The 17,060-nt window shown below is 40.4% G+C and overlaps 1 protein-coding gene across 2 annotated transcripts in view; it reads left to right on the forward strand.

Moving 5' to 3' along the window:
* Positions 1-167: 167 nt before the first annotated feature.
* The window catches only part of LOC149307339 (N-acetylgalactosamine kinase-like), a 47,652-nt gene continuing 30,759 nt past the window's right edge, over positions 168-17,060 (forward strand). The window contains exons 1-5 of one of the 2 annotated variants that reach the window (XM_089538970.1): positions 168-492; positions 2,454-2,542; positions 3,477-3,600; positions 7,909-7,999; positions 11,319-11,465. In XM_089538970.1, coding sequence (XP_089395096.1) covers positions 431-492; positions 2,454-2,542; positions 3,477-3,600; positions 7,909-7,999; positions 11,319-11,465 — 513 coding nt within the window. In that variant the 5' untranslated portion in view covers positions 168-430. Of the gene's footprint in view, positions 493-528; positions 1,751-2,453; positions 2,543-3,476; positions 3,601-7,908; positions 8,000-11,318; positions 11,466-17,060 lie in introns of those variants that run through there. The other variant, XM_089538971.1, reaches the window with a different exon arrangement.

Here is a 17,060-nt window from a genome sequence, read left to right on the forward strand (position 1 = left end):
AATGACAGTTCCCAGGATTCCCTAGCACTCAGCCAGGAGAGTTAAAGCGGTCTCAAAGTGAACTATTTCTGCAGTCTATCTGGAGTCTGTTTCAGTTCATTGTGGCACCAGAGCTACCTCTGACAGAGAAGGCTCAATGCCTCACAAAACTACACTTCCCAGGATTCCCTAGCACTGAGCCAGGGCAGTTAAAGCGGTCTCAAAATGGAAAAGCTTTCTAGGTCTAGGAAGGGAGGAAAAGGGAAGGCTGGAGTGAGAGACAAGCTTCCTGCTGGACTCTTGTGCTGCATGCATTTTAAGGCGGAAGGAAGCCATTCATAGGCTGCAGGATCCTCCTCCCTTTTGGCTGCCCAGTCTTTCTAGCTCTTTAGATCCAGGAAACCTCCCTGCTTGGCTTTGACCTTGGCCTGGGCTTGGAGGAGAGAGAGGCATGGCTGGGGACGCCCCCCCATCCCTCCCAGTCCGGCTGGAGGACGAGGAGGACCACCCCAGGTGCGTGGCTTAGCTTCCCCTTCTCCAGCCCAGCTTCCCTCCTTTAAGGGTGAAAGCAGCAAATATGTAGAGAGATCTTGCAGCACCTTTGAGACTCATGGGTCCAAAACACACTTGAGAAATAACCTGCCCTGGCTCAATGCTAGGGAATCCTGGGAACTGTAGTTTAATGACACATTGAGCCTTCTAGAATCAAAGAGCTGGAAGAGACCCCAAGGGCCATCCAACTCCAACCCCTTTCTGCCATGCAGGAACTCTCAATCAAAGGACCACCAACAGATGGCCATCCAGCCTCTGCTTAAAGTCCTCCAAGGAAGTGTGTTCCACCTTCAAACAGCTCTCACTGTCAGGAAGTTCCTCCTAATGTTGAGCTGGAATCTCTTTTCCTGGAGCTTGCATCCATTTTTCCAGGTCCTATTCTCTGGAGCAGCAGAAAACAAGCTTGCTCCCTCCTCAATATGACATCCCTTCAAATATTTAAACAGGGCTATCATATCACCTCTTAACCTTCTCTTCTCCAGGCTAAACATCCCTAGCTCCCTAAGCCATTCCTCATATGGCTTTATGGTTTCCAGACCTTTCACCATTTTAGTCGCCCTCCTTTGGACACACAGTTTCTCAACATCCTTTCTGAATTGGACACAGTATTCCAGGTGGGGTCTGACCAAGGCAGAATAGAGTGGCACTATTACTTCCCTTGATCTAGACACTATGCTTCTATTGATGCAGTCTAAAATCACATTGGCCTTTTTAGCTGCCACATGACACTGTTGACTCATGTTCAACTTGGGGTCTAGATCCCTTTCTCACGTACTCTCATTCAGCCAGGTGTCCAAGAGCTCTGGTGCCACAACAAACTATACATCCCAGGATTCCATAGGATGGAGCCATTATAGTTAAAGTGGTGTTAAAATGTATTAATGCCACAGTGTGGCAACAGCTGGAAACACTTGTACTCCCAGGGATAAACTCAACCACTCGACTATAGTCTCTCCTTGCAGCATATACCTTTACCCAGTAATGAAGAACCATAAATGAAATAAAGTTCAATTATTCTTTGAAGTTACAGCCAGTTCACTCTTAGCTAGTCTAAGGTTTCCCATTGCTTGGATCTTACCACTTCATATGCATTTGTTGTTGTTAACTGCCCTCGAATCAGCTGCAGTTCACGTTCGTGCCTCCTATCTTCACTCCTCCTTTTTCTGTGTCTAATATTACTCTGTGTGTGACATACATATTCTGCGTACAGATTTAAAAGGTAGGTTGAGAGAATATAGCCTCGTCGGATCCTTTGCCAAACCTGCCTTCTTTGTACTTTCTTCTTTGACCTTCCTTAGCAATTGTTCCAAGTCTATGATGTTTTCCACTAGTAGCATGGTGTCATCTGCATATCTTAGGCCCCATACAGACAGGCCAAAATAAAGCTTTGGAGGTAAGTTGTTTAAATGATGCATATATCCTAAGAGTCCAAAAGCCATGCCAAAGTCATGCTCCAATCCTAAAGACTGGAGCGTAGCTTTGGCACAGTTTCCGGACTCTTAGTATGCATGCATCATTTAAACAGCATACCTCCAAAGTGACCTGAAGCAGCTTTATTTTGGTCTGTCTGTATGGGCCCTTAGATTGTTGATATTCCTTCCTCCTATCTTCACTCTTCCTTCTTCTGAATCCAAACCTGCTCTTCAAATACTGTAGTATCTTCTGTGTACAAGTTGAACAGTAATAGAGTGAAGCCTTGCCCAAACCATTGTGTTTCTCGACATTCTGCTCTAACAGTAGCATCTTGCCCTAAGTACAGATTTTTTTTTTATCAGGACTATCAAATGTAATGGCACTCCCATGGCTTTAAGATCATTCCAAAGATTTTCATGGTCTATGCAGTCAAAGGCTTTGCTGTACATGCTGATCTACTTCTGGAATTACAGCTATTTTAACCTTACACATCCTTACTTGCTTTTCAGGTTGCTAAAGCTGAAGAAGATGTTCATCTCTATATTTAAATCAGCTCCCAAGTTTTATGCTCGAGCACCAGGGAGAGTCAACCTAATAGGTAAATTGGAATAATGTGAATTCTATGAATAACATGCATAAATTCTTGTCCACAGGTTTCATGTGAAACCATGCTTTCAACCATAGTATCTTATTTGCCCTGACAATTTCCACAACATAAAGAAATGTCAGAATATTTGGAAATTATGAGAGATACAGGATGTTTAGCTGATGTGTGTGTTTATGCAGGATTGACCCAAGGCACTTAGCTGCTGTAGATCGAAGAACAAATAGTTTTTCCTCTGTCCAATGAAGGACAATAAATGATGCATAAACTAGGACAGGCACCTTTAACTAAAGAAAAGATGTGCTATGTTCCCTTCCCATAATATCTAAGCATACTAAACTGTCTCCTACTAACCATTGGTTAATCCAGCCTAATATTAAGTACTGTGAGTGACAGAAGTGCTCAGAGATCTCAGGAAGAGGTCTTTCCATATCTTATCAGATATCTATTAAATCAGGAGTGGAGAATTGTAGCCATCTAAATTAGCCAGCATAATATATGAAGAAGAATTGTATGAATTATAGTGGTAGTAGGTATACTAATGAAAATGATTGATTTTATTTTATTCTGGCTTGTTCTTCCTAGCTATGTTTAAGAAAATCATAATTGCCTAAATCTGGGCATTATGTGGATTTAAAAAAAATAGAAGTGAACTTTTCCAATTTCTTTGTGAATCCAAAAGAGGCACGTGAGCCAGCCTTAGGTTCAAGTGAGATTCATTCACATAAGAGGAAGCCTTTTCTCTAGCATTACCTGTTAATTAAGGCACTATGTAATGTTTATGTCCTAGTATAATGGATAGAGGTTGCCTGGGTTTTTTGCACATTCAAACAGAACCATATTGCACATTAAACAGAACAAGCTTATTTGGCTGTTACTGATTTCCAAAATGTTCAAAAATCTTGTTAATATTCTGCTTGTTTGGTAGGAGAACATATAGATTACTGTGGATATGCTGTTCTCCCAATGGCTGTAGAACAAGATATACTTATTGCAGCTGAACCTGTAACCACTCCTGTTATCCATTTGGCCAATACAAATCCTTTGTATGCGTAAGTCTCTTATTAACTATTTCACTTTGGTTGTATAGCCACTGTACATCAGTTAAAACAGTAAGACAATTTCTGTCCCATAGGCTTTGTTATTAATGTTGTTATTTGCCATAAAGTCAGCTGTGGGGGGGGGGGGCATGGGAAGAGCTGAGCCTTGCTTTTTCTGCAGTTGCCTGGGTAAGATACATCTAGAGATATTTTTTTCACCTTTTAAGGAATCAGGCCTATTCACACTACACAGCTATAGTGCTATTATTCCACTTTAACAGCCATGGTTCAAACCTGTGGAATTCTGGGCTTTGTAGTTTTGTGAGGTATATGCTGTGCTCTGATTGAGAATCCTAAATACATGTCCCTAAACTGCCACAAATTTCTGATTGCTCTTTATGGTTGTGAGAGCTGGACAATGAAAAAAGCTGGTAAGAAGAGAATCAACTCTTTTGGAATGTATTGCCAGATAAGAGTTCTGAAGATACAATGACAAATAAATGTGTCCTAGAGCAAATAACCATAGCTAAGACTTGTTAGTACTGCACATAAATTCCTTTTGAATATCTTTTACCATAAAAAACCTATGATGAGAAAATGCAAAATGAAACAAGTGATAGCCCCAGAAGATGAGACTTTCAGGTCCAAAGGCACTCACTGAGCTACTGGGGCAGAGCAAGAACAACAAGAAGTAGTGCTGTGGCTAATGATGCAACTGGATTCAAGCCAAAAGTACATTCAACTGTTCACGTGCTCAGAGGTGACAGCAAAGTCTGAAGTTGTACAACACAAATTATAGGAACATGAAATGTGAGAAGCATGAATCAAGGGTAACTAGACCTAGTAAATCAAGAAGTGGAAGAAACCTCAAGGACTGTCCAGTCCAGCCACCATGCAGGAGTACACAATCAAAGCACTGCTGACAAATGGCCATCCAGCCTTTGTTTAAAAACCTCCAAAGAAAGGAGATTCCACCATCTTCGAGGGAGTGTGTTTCACTGTCAAACAGCTCTTACTATCGGAAGTTCTTCCTAATGTTTAGCTGGAATCTCTTTTCCTGTAATTTGCATCCACTGCACCCAGTTAGCCAAGTCATCCCTGTGGGTTAGAATCTAAACTAAAATAGCCGATTCCCTTATTGCTTCTTCCACTTTTGGACAATGAAATTGTCTCCCAGGCAAGTGAGGAATTTGCCGGACCTTAAATTCCTGGCCAAGTTTGACTTCCAGCAAATATCAAGATAGTTGAAGTCACCCATCACTACTACACCTCTCCTTTCTCATTGTGTTCTAAAAATCTGTTCTAAAAAGGCATAATCCAATCCCACAGTCTAACTTGGGGATCAGTAATGGACTGCCACAATGACATCCCTGTTGTTTCTTTCCCCTTTAATTTTTATTGCTCTCTACCTGGTTTCCAGGATTTAAGTCCATATATCACATTAGAGAATGGGAAAATAAAAGTACCTCTAATGTCTTTAGGCCCTGTGATGAAATACACAATGAAAGCACTACTGACAGATGGCCATCCAGCCTTTAACCGTGGCAGTTAGAGCTGCCTACACACTGTAACTGTAATATGAATGAGCCCCAGGATGTATACAGAGGGCCATTTTGCCAGACCATAACACAGGGCTACATGTTATGTTTTGCTTTGGTTGTCTTTGCAGTTGGTCATCTGTACCAGTTCAAACTATCATTTTAAAGAAAGAACTAAGATTATTTACTTTGTGACACTGGATCCTGAGATCTTCTGCAGCTGAACTCAAAAATCCAAACCTATTTCCAACAACTCTGTAATAAGATTATAGCCCTGGCAATTTCCAGGACGGCGTGAAAGTGTCAGATTTTTTGTAATCTTTGCAAACTGTTCTTTCCTCAGTAACCTCTTTATTTTCCCCAAATAGACCACATGATTTTTGGCACGTCAGAATGGATGTCTGAAATGAATGTGCCAGTTTAGAAGCCAACTTTTCTTTCAACCATTTGGTGTGAGCAAGTTGCAAGGGGAAAAAAAGTCAGTGGTCTGCCCACACAAATCATAACATTTTACACCATGGGGCAAGAAATGATACCATATAATCATCCCCATTTTGTTTATTGTTTGGGTTTTGAACTTTGAAAAGACATGCCCGGAAGAAACAGAATCTCTATTTGTTTTGGGGAGCAGGAGGGGGAAGAGGAAGCAGCCAATTTCAAGTTTACTCTTTGTGGCAAACAATAACAACTCCTAGCACAAACAGTGATTTCTATCAAGGGTAAAGTCTCCTTTTTGTTCTATCGTTTCTCAGCATTATCTAAGGAAGATTTAGGAAAACATGGAAAACCTGCTTTGAGCTATAAAGAGACCTTGAGTCCTGCCTGAATGTTATTTTTCCCCTTTGCTAAATTCATATTTATGTATTTCTATTATCTGTGTTGTTGTTGTTTTGTCTTGTTTTGTTTTGTGTTTGTTTCTTTTATTTGCTGTCTGCAGCAAAAAAAGTGGGGAAATATTAGAAGGGTGGGATATACGTGCATGTATAAATAAAATAAATACATTTTGGAAAGAGATCATGTGAGGAGGCCTTAGGCCAGTTTGTAGGGTTGCTAGTGTGAAAACTGGAGAGGGCTCACATACCTGTAATGTTTGTGTAGAAGATGGCATTTCAGCAAGTGATGCCTGTCATATAACAATGGTAATAAGCAAAATTCGCTGAAATTCTTTCCCTTACAGAAGGCTCAGGATCTTGGGAAGGGTATGATAGGGGACTGTTCTCTGGTTATGAATGAAAAAAATTGGTCAATATTTTTGGAGGGTGGAGAGCCAGTTAAAACAAACATGAGACTATACCCTGCTGTAGTGCCTGTGCTGCGTGTGCGGCAGGTATAATTGCATTATTTACTTTTTAATTTATTTATTTCCAATATGGGACCTAAGGCAGCTCACAATTTGTGGGGCAAAACAGATGGCCCTGACACAGCAGTGTCCCACTGCCTCTTTCAGCGCTGGATTGGGGCTGTAGTAACTGCATACTGCGATGTTTTGCTGGCTCTAAAAGAAATGGCAAAATGCCGCTCCTTTTAGAAGCGGCAAAAGGTGCCCTTGCCACTATGGCTGCACTTTTTGGAGCACCTTTCGGCGTGCATTGTATAAATGCCATGCCAAAGGAGCTCCATGATGCTGTCGGTCAGGTGGGTGGTGTGACGTCAGCATGGGCATTGTCAGGGCATGTGTCATCCAAACGCCGTGCCCCCATGCTGGCACTTCAAGCTAGTCTGTTTTGCCCCTTTGTGTTAAGTAAAGTACTGTTAAAACAACAGGGAATACAAAAGTGGGAAAAATTAAACCAACAACCATATTAAAAATATGAATTTTAAACAATTCTGAAACAGCTTTTAAAATCTAATAAAATATAAGAATAATGATAAAATTACAAATACATATACAGAAATTGATATAGCATCATATCTGTTGGATATAAAATTGCATTTCTCTTATCCCCTTGCACATAATATTCATTTATTCAATTTAATTTATATTCTGCTTTTTTTCTCAGTATGAGTGCCAAAAGCATCAATAACCTGTGAGTCCTTTCACTACTGGTGATGATTCCTATCAAATAAAAGTAATAGTACAATATAAATGTATATATTGAATTGATAAAACAAAACAGGAACACAATATACAACAGTGAGAATAATAATTTTAAAAATTATGTCAGCAGCTGCCTGTCCGTCACAAGCCTGTAAAACGAATAGAAACATTTATTTATTTTTTAATTAGTTGTACAATTAGTTTTATCATTTTTCACAGGTCCTAAGCAAGATTGCTGAAGGCTCCAGCTTCATCCGCACTGCAAATATAATCTACTTTGACACCATTTTAAACTAACATGGCTCAGTGCTATGGAATTGCGGGAATTGTAGTTTGTCGTGGCACCAGAGCTCTATGACAGAGAAGTCTGTAAGTCTCACAAAACTATAATTCCCAGAATTCCATAGCACTTAGCCATAACAGTTAAAGCAGTGACAAACAATTGTTTCTACAGTGTGGATGCTGCCTCTCTCTTACAGGAGTTCCTCAGGTAAGGAGGTAATCAACAGGAAGTTGTATCCCAGATTAAATCCATAATTTACTTTTAGTTGGATTACATTTTAGGCCACTTAATTTTTAATCCAAAGAGGAAGCCAGATGAATATTTTGTTGAAAATAAATTGGCCAAGACATGTTGTATTGCTCCTTTGCCAGGTGATGGCAGCAATATGCCGTTTTTGTTTTTAAAAGCACTACATTTATTTATAAAGACTGAATGTTTTTCCTGTATATTTGATTTTCCAGAGATTTTAGTACAAATGCTAATGACATTCAGATTAATCAAACAAAACCATTGTGGCACAACTATTTCTTATGTGGATTCAAAGGAATCAAGGTAAGTAAATTTAGTATAATCCATTGTTGTAAACTGGATGTTTTAAGACATGTATTGGATATGACAGCAGCATTGGCCACATTCCAAAAAATCAAATGCATCATTTTTATATTTAAATGCATTGTGTTTTTTTAAAAAAGAACTGTAGTTTTTCCTCCCTCCCTCCCTCCCTCCCTTCCTCCCTCTCTTCTTTCCAGGTTTTAGGCTTTAAACAGTTTGTAAGTTAACTTCTTGGTACAGTATCCACTGAAGTTTGGTTCCAGGACTCCCTGTGCTCAGGTCCTATTGTATAAAGTGGTGTAGTAAAGTGGCACCTCTTATATAAAACAGCAAAATCAAGGTTTGCTTTTTTTGGGGGGGGGGGGGGGGATTGTGAATATTTCTGAACCGTGGTTGGTAGAATCCATGGATTCAAAGGTCAATTGTATATGGGTTTGACTGACTTATCATAATTTCAAGAGCAGAGTAGAAACATATAGTAGAAGCACATTATAAAATGTAACATAGCAATATTACCAACAAATTCCTTATTTGATCTATGTTTAGATCTGATCCTGACCAACAGGGATGACCTGGTGAATGGGTGCAAATGGTGGGAACCTTAGGTGGGTTTAATAATGTTCTCCTGGAGTTTGTGATTCAGTGCCGCTCCTAAATTATGGAATGGCCTGCCGGAGGAGATCTGTCATATTAACACTCTCAATGCCTTCAAAAAGGCCATCGAGACAGATCTCTTCCGGCAGGCCTTCCCAGACTAACCCCCCATTATATAGACCTGGATTGCCTTCGTTTCCCCAAAGATCTCTCCCCAATCCTGCCTATTTTAAATTTAGTTTATTTTAAAATTGAATTTTAATCTGTATTCGTAATGTGGTTATTTTAGTGTTAGTGTAATTATAATGTTGTTGTTTAGTTTAGGTAAGAGATAAGGATATATAATTTTGATTATGTTATATTGTGCATTTCATGTATTTTATGTAACCCGCCTTGATCCTTTGGGAAAAGGTGGGATATAAGTAAATTCATTATTATTATTATTATTATTATTAAGAGGGAAGCGAACTGGTAGCCAGTAAAGATGTTTTAACAAAGGAGTTATATGCTCCTTATAAATGTACCTAGTCAGCATTCTGACCACAGCATCTGAACAGCTTCCAAAGAGAGCCCCATGTAGAGTGTGTTACAGTAGTCCAAATGGGATGTAATCAAGGCATGTGTTACCATGCCCAGATCTGATCTCTCAAGGAACAGGAACAGCTGGTGCCCTAATTTTAGAAGTGCGAATGCATTTCTGTCCACTGTTGAAACCGAGCCTAGATTTCATCCAGCACAGGTGGAGTCCCTATTCCCTGATCTGCCTTTTGACTGACACTGAACACCTTTGTCTTGTCCAAATTAGGTTTCAACTTGTTTGCCCTTATCCAGTCCATTATTGACAACAGACATTGATTCAGTATGAGACAGCTTCCTTGGAATCAATGAAAAGGAGTGATAGAGTTGGGTGTCATCAGCTTATTGGTGAGAGGGCACCCCAAAACTCAGACTGACCTCTCCCAGTTTAAGTTTATTTACTGCTAAAAGCTATATGCCATCACAGTTATAATTAAGGTAAAATACAAACAAATAAAATAAAAATAAATTCAAAACCGAATATAGGTATTAAATAAGTGATGCAAAAATATATTAATGCAAAAATAGAAAATCATATTTAATACAAATTAAAGGATCCTGGGTGGGGTACCATGTGTATTCATCACCCCTGAGTAATTCTTATACATTATTTTGATGAGTAGTTCTTAACTTTGCAGCCAAGGCAAATTTTGCAACCCTAGTGGTGATATATGGATTGCTGCCCAGCAACAGTATACAAATCTGTTCAAGGGGAGGTTGGTTGGAAACGGAGTGGAGAATGTAATTAAGAAACTTTTGTACAGAGATGGCATTTCAAAAGACAGCGGTGAATGTCCTCCACTTCCCCTGACTCACAAATGCAAAATCTTTGGTGCACAAGAGTAGTATTATATTCCCTTCAAGTAGGCAGATGGCATACACTGAAAGCACAGGGCTGTAAATCTAAGAGTTTATAAATCTAATTTTTAAAATTCCAATATTCTAGTCCTCATTATCCTGGAGAAGAGCCACTTCACTTTAGAGTTTTATGTGGGTGTAACTTCCTTCCAAGGAAATATGCATAAAATATGTTTTTCAGTACTGAATAGGAACCAGGCTGCTCCCTCCTTTATACATAAACACTCACCAAGAGATACTTATTATAAAACATAAAAAAAAATCTTGTACATGGGTGAATTTCTTGCTGTAACTTGTCTGTGACTGTTTGCATTCATTCTGTTTATAGGCATTTTGAAAGTTTAACAGTAGAATAAATATTTGAAATGTATCACTTTGTTCTAAAAATACACTTGTTAGTGGTCATCAAAAGCACAGCAGCTTCAAATACGTTCTGCCAATTTTTAGCTAGAAAAGGTAATTTGTAGTTTTTAAAATGTTCCTTAGATCATACTGTCCAGTTGGATATGCTCTCCATTCAGTTACTAGAAAAAATGGAAAAAGCCAACCTCTGTTCCCGTGAGGGTTCAGTTAGCCCTCCTTATGCACTGATTCTTTAGCCATGTATTCAGCTGTCCAGGGCTTGAAATATATATGTATGTGTGTATGCCAAAAGGCCAAATTTGATTTTGCCATTTTATATAAGAGACACTATTTTACTTTACTTTATTTAATGGGATTTGAGCACCCACAGATTTTGGTAACCATGGGGGAACCTGGAGCCAAACCCCAGCAGATACCAAGGGCCTACTGCATCTGATATTTATTAATTTCCTCCCATACACACAGATAAGAATAATACATTTGATATCTGTTTGATCTGGCTTCTGGCATCCATCTTGGCATATGAACTATTGGTAAAACCTATTAGCCTGTTGTCACATGCTCAATTCCAATTTTTACAAAATAATGCAGAGCAGACAGTCTAGAAGCATAGAATCATAGAGCTGGAAGAGACCATAAGGGTCATCAAGTCCAATGGTGTGACACTGACTCTAATGATGCCACTGGGTGAGAATTAAGTGTTGGCTTACAGACTATATCCTCTCATGCCTTAAGTGCAAAGTCATCGTTGTGCTTCAGTTATGATAGCCAGTGGATTGGAAATTGAGTCTCAAATACTATGCTTTCTGCTGGTGAAGAACAATGCCACCCTGAATCAATCCTGTTCCATTGTGGTACTGTGAGATCTGGCATTTACGAGTTCCATGCTGATAATGTCTTTGATGCTGTTTTATTCTGTTGTTTCTAGGATCATTTCAGTCTTGACAAGCCAAGTGGACTGAACTGTCTTATAGAAGGCACCATCCCTCCAAGTTCGGGCCTCTCCAGTTCCAGTGCTTTGGTCTGCTGTGCAGGGCTTGTGACTCTTATGGCAAATGGAAAGACTCTTCCAAAGGTTAAAAAAGTGTATATGTGTGGGTGATCTGCAATAAGCCATTTCAGAATTCAGTTTAATAGTCTGTATAAGTTTTTAAAGATATTCTCAGGCTTGGTTCCACAATGAACTGTTGGATAGCTCATTGCCTTATGGATCAAAATATCTTTGGCTGTGTCCTAATTGCAGAAGCAGCATTGTACTTTTGAGCTATATTTTGGCCTAGCCCAAACTTCTAAGATAGCCTTGTCTGGTCCAGACATTGTCCTCAGAGGACAAATCAGCCTATATACCTCCAAAGCCTTCTTCACCAACATCCAGTCTTCTCTCAGCACTACAAAACTGATAATTGTGCCTCTGCTATGGTGGCCTTTGAAAGGCAGGTTTTGAAGTATGTGGTCACAATCGGTTAGCTGGGCACTGCTTTTTCCTTTCAGTTATACCTGTCCATACTTTCCAGATTATTGCATTGGTAGATCCCATTAGTGGATGATTTCTTCCTGTGGTGAAGTATTGATGATGGATTGGTTGATTCCTGTGCCGTCATCTTCTAGATTGCAGAGAAGGAGAAATTCAGACCCAATCTGATGGTGACAACAGGTCTGACTTGCTAGCTTGTCCAAGTTACATAATATGTGCCATATTGTTTCCTTAGTTGTTTATGCTTTAGTAGTTTCATTCTTTCCTTAGTTGTTTATGCTTTCATAATTTTTGTGCTTGCTGTTGAAGAACTGGAGAGGAGTTGAAGGAGTAATTAAATTTGATTACTGAAATCATGTTCCTGGCCTGGGTGATGGCACCTAACCCATTAATGGGTGTCTGCTTCTCTGAGGTCTAGAACAAGACTTCTAGTAGCTTCCTTCTATGGGAGGCTAGACTGGCCCCATAGAAGTGAATTCTTCAGTCTAAAATGAGGATTCTGGTTGTCAAGTGAAGGAACAACATCATGCAAGAGCTTGATCAAGTCCTTCTTATGTTTCTTGGTGGCTGCCACCTTTTTATTTTTTATTAACTGCTGGCACTTCTAGGCATTCCCTAAGAGCTGGTGAAGGGTTTGCAAGAGATAGAATAAGGATGTGTGGTGTACATTCCCTTCATAATATCTCTTCATAACGTGACTGTGGGACAGCCATATCTTGAAACTGTGGTCAGTATTGGCACTAATGTCAGTGGGGCAGTGAAACTATTCTGGGTTTTAGTGTGTTGATAGCTTCTTAAAGTCTGCACCAAAATCTGGGTTGATTTATGGGTTGATTCTGCTTCACTGGCACTGGAATCAGCAGCCTCCACTGCCTTGAACGTGTGTTGTTTGTGTTTGGGAGGAAGAACCACATTTCTGACCATTAAGGATTTCATCCCATGCCTAAGATAAGCATACTTAAGTCCTGTTTCAGTTTGATAAGGAAGGAAATTTTATACTGTTTTCACTTTTACTGTGGATTGTGTTTCTGTAAACTAAAGAGAAAGAGATTTGCTGGCTCTGTTTTCTTTTAAAACCAACAACACACTTTTGTTTGTTGCAAGTAAATTGAAAACACCATATGCGTTCTCGGATATAATGTGTTTAGATATCTGTAATACAGTATTGAACCCATGGCCCAAAGTTTTTTTTTAAAGGCCATCACACATGCAGAGTGGTTTAGAGAAAATATGGGAGACTGTCCAACCAGATGTGCAGTACTAACCCCTTGCGGTGTTAAGACATTATCCAGCTTGTGTAACATAGTGGTTAAAGGAATAAGCTGTGAGTTGGAAAGTGCAGTTATCATTTAGCTGTGAACTCACTGGGTGGCCATAGGAAATTCAGTAGGTCAGTTTGATCATAATACTGAACGGTGGTTTAGAATTATGTGAATGAAGCTCGGGATCTTTTCAGGTAGAGGTGCCACTGCAGTTTTTAAATATATATGTGAATATGAGAGAGTGTGTATATGTATGTATATGTCCAAACAGAGTCTGGATGGTCAATTGTCAGGGGTGCTTTGATTGAGTGTTCCTGCATGGCAGAGGGTTGGACTGGATGACCCTTGTGGTGCCTTCCAACTCTATGATTCTAAATTGAAAGACAAAGCAATCAAGTGCTTAAGCAGAGCTGAAGAACAAGCATCCATGCCACACTTTTTGCTAACAAAAATACAGCCCACATGCACCTCAGACGAAGGAAAAAAATACTGTAGCTTCAACCATTTACAACAGAACAAAGAGGATCACCACTGAGAAAATTAACAGTAGGATAGGAAAAAATTACAAAGCAGCACTTCTGTGGCAGCTCAATATTCCACGTTACTGACCACTTTCTGCCACTGAACCTGATGCTGGCCATGGTTTGAGAAACTTTCAGAGGTAGAGGAAATGGCTAGGCATCTCTGGGGAGTCTGTAGCAGTTAATTTAAAAGCAGTCTGTGGCATATTAAACATTTACAGTTGGCCCTCTATATCCACTGATCCTTTATCCATGATGGATTCAACCATCTCCAGCAGTGATTCCCAAACTTTGTTCCTCTAGATGTTTTGGATTTCAGCTCCCAGAAGCGCCCCCCCCCCCAGCTTGGCCAAGAGTCAGGAATTCTGGGAACTAAAGAACATCTGGAGGACTCAAACCACTGATCTATGCCTTGAAAATATTTTAAAAGATATAAATTCCAAAAAGCAAAGCTTGATTTTGCCATTTTATGTAAGGGAACCCATTTTATGTAAGGGAACCCCATTGTATTCAGTGGGACTTGAGCATCCATGGATTTTGGTATCCATGGGAGATCCTGGAACTAAACCCCAGCGGATACCAAGGGCCTACTGTATAGCAGTCTTGCACTGAGATTTCTCCTTTTGGTTCATAGAAAAGAAGGACCAGACCCAGAGACCTAGGAACCCTACATGGTACTGCTAAAAGCATTGTTTAACCATGAATAATGTTCTACTTTTACCGTCTTCCACAGTACTGAGGAAAATCCATTCTCCATTTTAGGAAATGGAATGAGAAAGAAAACTAGCATGGGGGTGGGGTTACTCTATTCTTCTTGTTTCTGTGAAGGCAGTGGACTTCAGTGGGTTCTTTGCATCAACTGTTAGCTCATAACCTCTGAGCTGTTATACCCCTTTCTTACTTCTTCCCACCTCACTCATTTGGTTACAGTGGAGCAGAACTAAGTACAACTTTAGTTTTGTGAACATGGGGAGAAGGGGAACCAAATATAAAGCAAAGCACTAAGGGCTTCAATTTGTAGAACATTTCGCTGCATTTTTAGGAAAGGTCAAGTATAGTGATTCAGCATAGCTGTTTTGAAAAGAAACAAAACAGCCCTGAGCCATTGGTTGAAGCCAAAGACTGAAGTAATATTCAGTGAAATTGGGCTCAGGCCTAAAGTAATTGTTGATAACTGAAGTTATATGGAAATGAAATATTTCCAGTTAACAGATATGTCATAATCAACTCCACATAGTTTAATGGTGATGGTTTTAAAAGGAAAAAGCTCACTGGCTGAGAAGACACACAGATATTAGCCTGAAACCCTTTGAAGCATCTATATATTTCTAGTTATCTTCTGACAGAATTATATGTGTGTGTGTGTCTGCGTATATACATGCATGCACATAGAGAGCCAGTGTGATGTAGTGGTTTGAATGATGGACTATGACTGAAGAGACATAGGGTTTGAATCCCCAGTCAGCCATGGAAATATACTAGGAGTTTAGATGTAAGTTTAGAAATACAGTGATCCCTCTATATTTGCGGGGGCTAGGGGCAAAGGACCCCTGCAAATAAGGAAAAATCGCAAATAACCTCTCCCCTCATGAGAGGGCCCATGTGGGTCCCCTCCAGACCCCCTGCCTTGCTGTGATTGGGTGGTCCAGGCATGGCAGGGGTCTGGAGGGGATCCGCAGGGATCTTTATCCTTCCCTGCCATGCCTGGATCAAAGTGCCCACACAAGCTCTCTCCTGACCCCTCCAGTGGCTGGATCAACTGTTCCAGGCATGGGAAGGGTCAAGAGAGACATCATGAATAACCAAATTCACAAATTCTGAGTTCATGAATTAGAAGGGACGACTGTAATTACTGTACTGTAATTTAAATAGAGAGTGCCAGCATGGTGTAGTGGTTTGACGGCTGGACCCCGAGTCTGGAGACCAGGGTTCAGATCCCTACTCAGCCATGGAAATCCACTGGGCGACCTTGGGCAAGTCACACTCTCTCAGTCTCAGAGGAAGCCAAAGTCAAACCCTCTTTGAACAATTTTGCCAAGAAACCCCTGTGATAGGTTTGCCTGAGGGTTGCCATACATTCGAAATGACTTGAAGGCATGCAACAACATCAGATTTAAATAGAGGTTTGTTCCATCCTACATTACAGGTAAGACTCTAGCCAAGCTAAGACTGCTGTCTTGAGGGCTGACTGTTAATGGGAAACTTTATGACCACTTCTCTTTCTTTGTATACAGTCAGCCCTCAGTATCTGTGGACTTGCCGTCCATGCATTCAAAGCATCCATGGACGGCAAGCCTACGTTGTTTGCAATGGCAGTGTGTGGCCAGCATTAGGGACAGCCCCTGTTGGAACAGCCCCACCATCCTGCCACATGCTGCCACAAGACAATGGGGGCTGTCCCTAATGATGGCGCGGCCATGTGCATGTGCCGCCATTGGGGACAACGCAGGCTTGAGCATCTATGGATTTTGTTGTCTACAAGGTGTGTGTGTCCAGAACGGATCTCCCATGGATACCTAGGGCCAACTGTAGTTCTTAATTTGAAATTGGATTTGGCCTGGACAGTGTTTTAAGGAGGCCTAGAAAGAGGACTGGGTTGTATAAAGTGAGATGATGAGTGGCCATCCTGATGCTTCTGTTTGTTTGAACCAGTATTAACCACAAGATACATTGTACCAGCCTAGTTTTTTAATGTGTGAGGGCTCCTACATATGGCCAGTAGCCCCAGTAATTATTGGTTTATTCTGTTTCTTGACTACATGCCTCCTTAGTTTCAGCCCTGAACCCATTGTCCTCTTTAAGGTGTGATTAATTGTGATGTGTGCAGGGTCCTTCACTACCTATACAATGTGCTATCACACCTCCCAGAAGTATAGAGGGCACTGAGACAAGGGAAACAAATGTGGAAGATTAACCTCTGCTTGTTGTGGGACTATAGGACTATTCTTGATATTTTTTCCCTTTGTTCTTTTAATTAAGTATTTTTGATTTAATGTTATTTTACTGCATAATCACAAAATGCTATACACAGTGTCTTCTATAACCCAACATTGGTAAACATCTTTGGCTCATAAATGCCAGTGCGACACTCATAACTGCTAACTGATATGAACACCTGGATTACATGTGCAGAAGGAGGTGGCCAGAATTTTGAAAACTGCGGGGGAAATAGCAGAACCCTTAATGGAAGCCAAGACACCCATCAGAAAAAAAGGAAGTGGGCTGGGATCCTTCTTCACCTCTCACAGCATCTCCAATAATTTACTTACAGCTTCTGCAGCCCTACTTGGTTATTCTGCAGTGTTTGGTTACTGGCAGACGGACTTAACATGCTTTTGCTGCTCAGTACCACTGACACTTTGTTCCCAGATAGTTTCCCATCCAAGCAATTTGTAGCGTCAGAGCTACATAGC

Source organism: Sceloporus occidentalis, unplaced genomic scaffold, assembly GCF_023333645.1.
Source record: "Sceloporus occidentalis isolate IW3139 unplaced genomic scaffold, rSceOcc1.0.p SCAF_9, whole genome shotgun sequence".
Taxonomy (NCBI): Eukaryota; Metazoa; Chordata; class Lepidosauria; order Squamata; family Phrynosomatidae; genus Sceloporus; species Sceloporus occidentalis.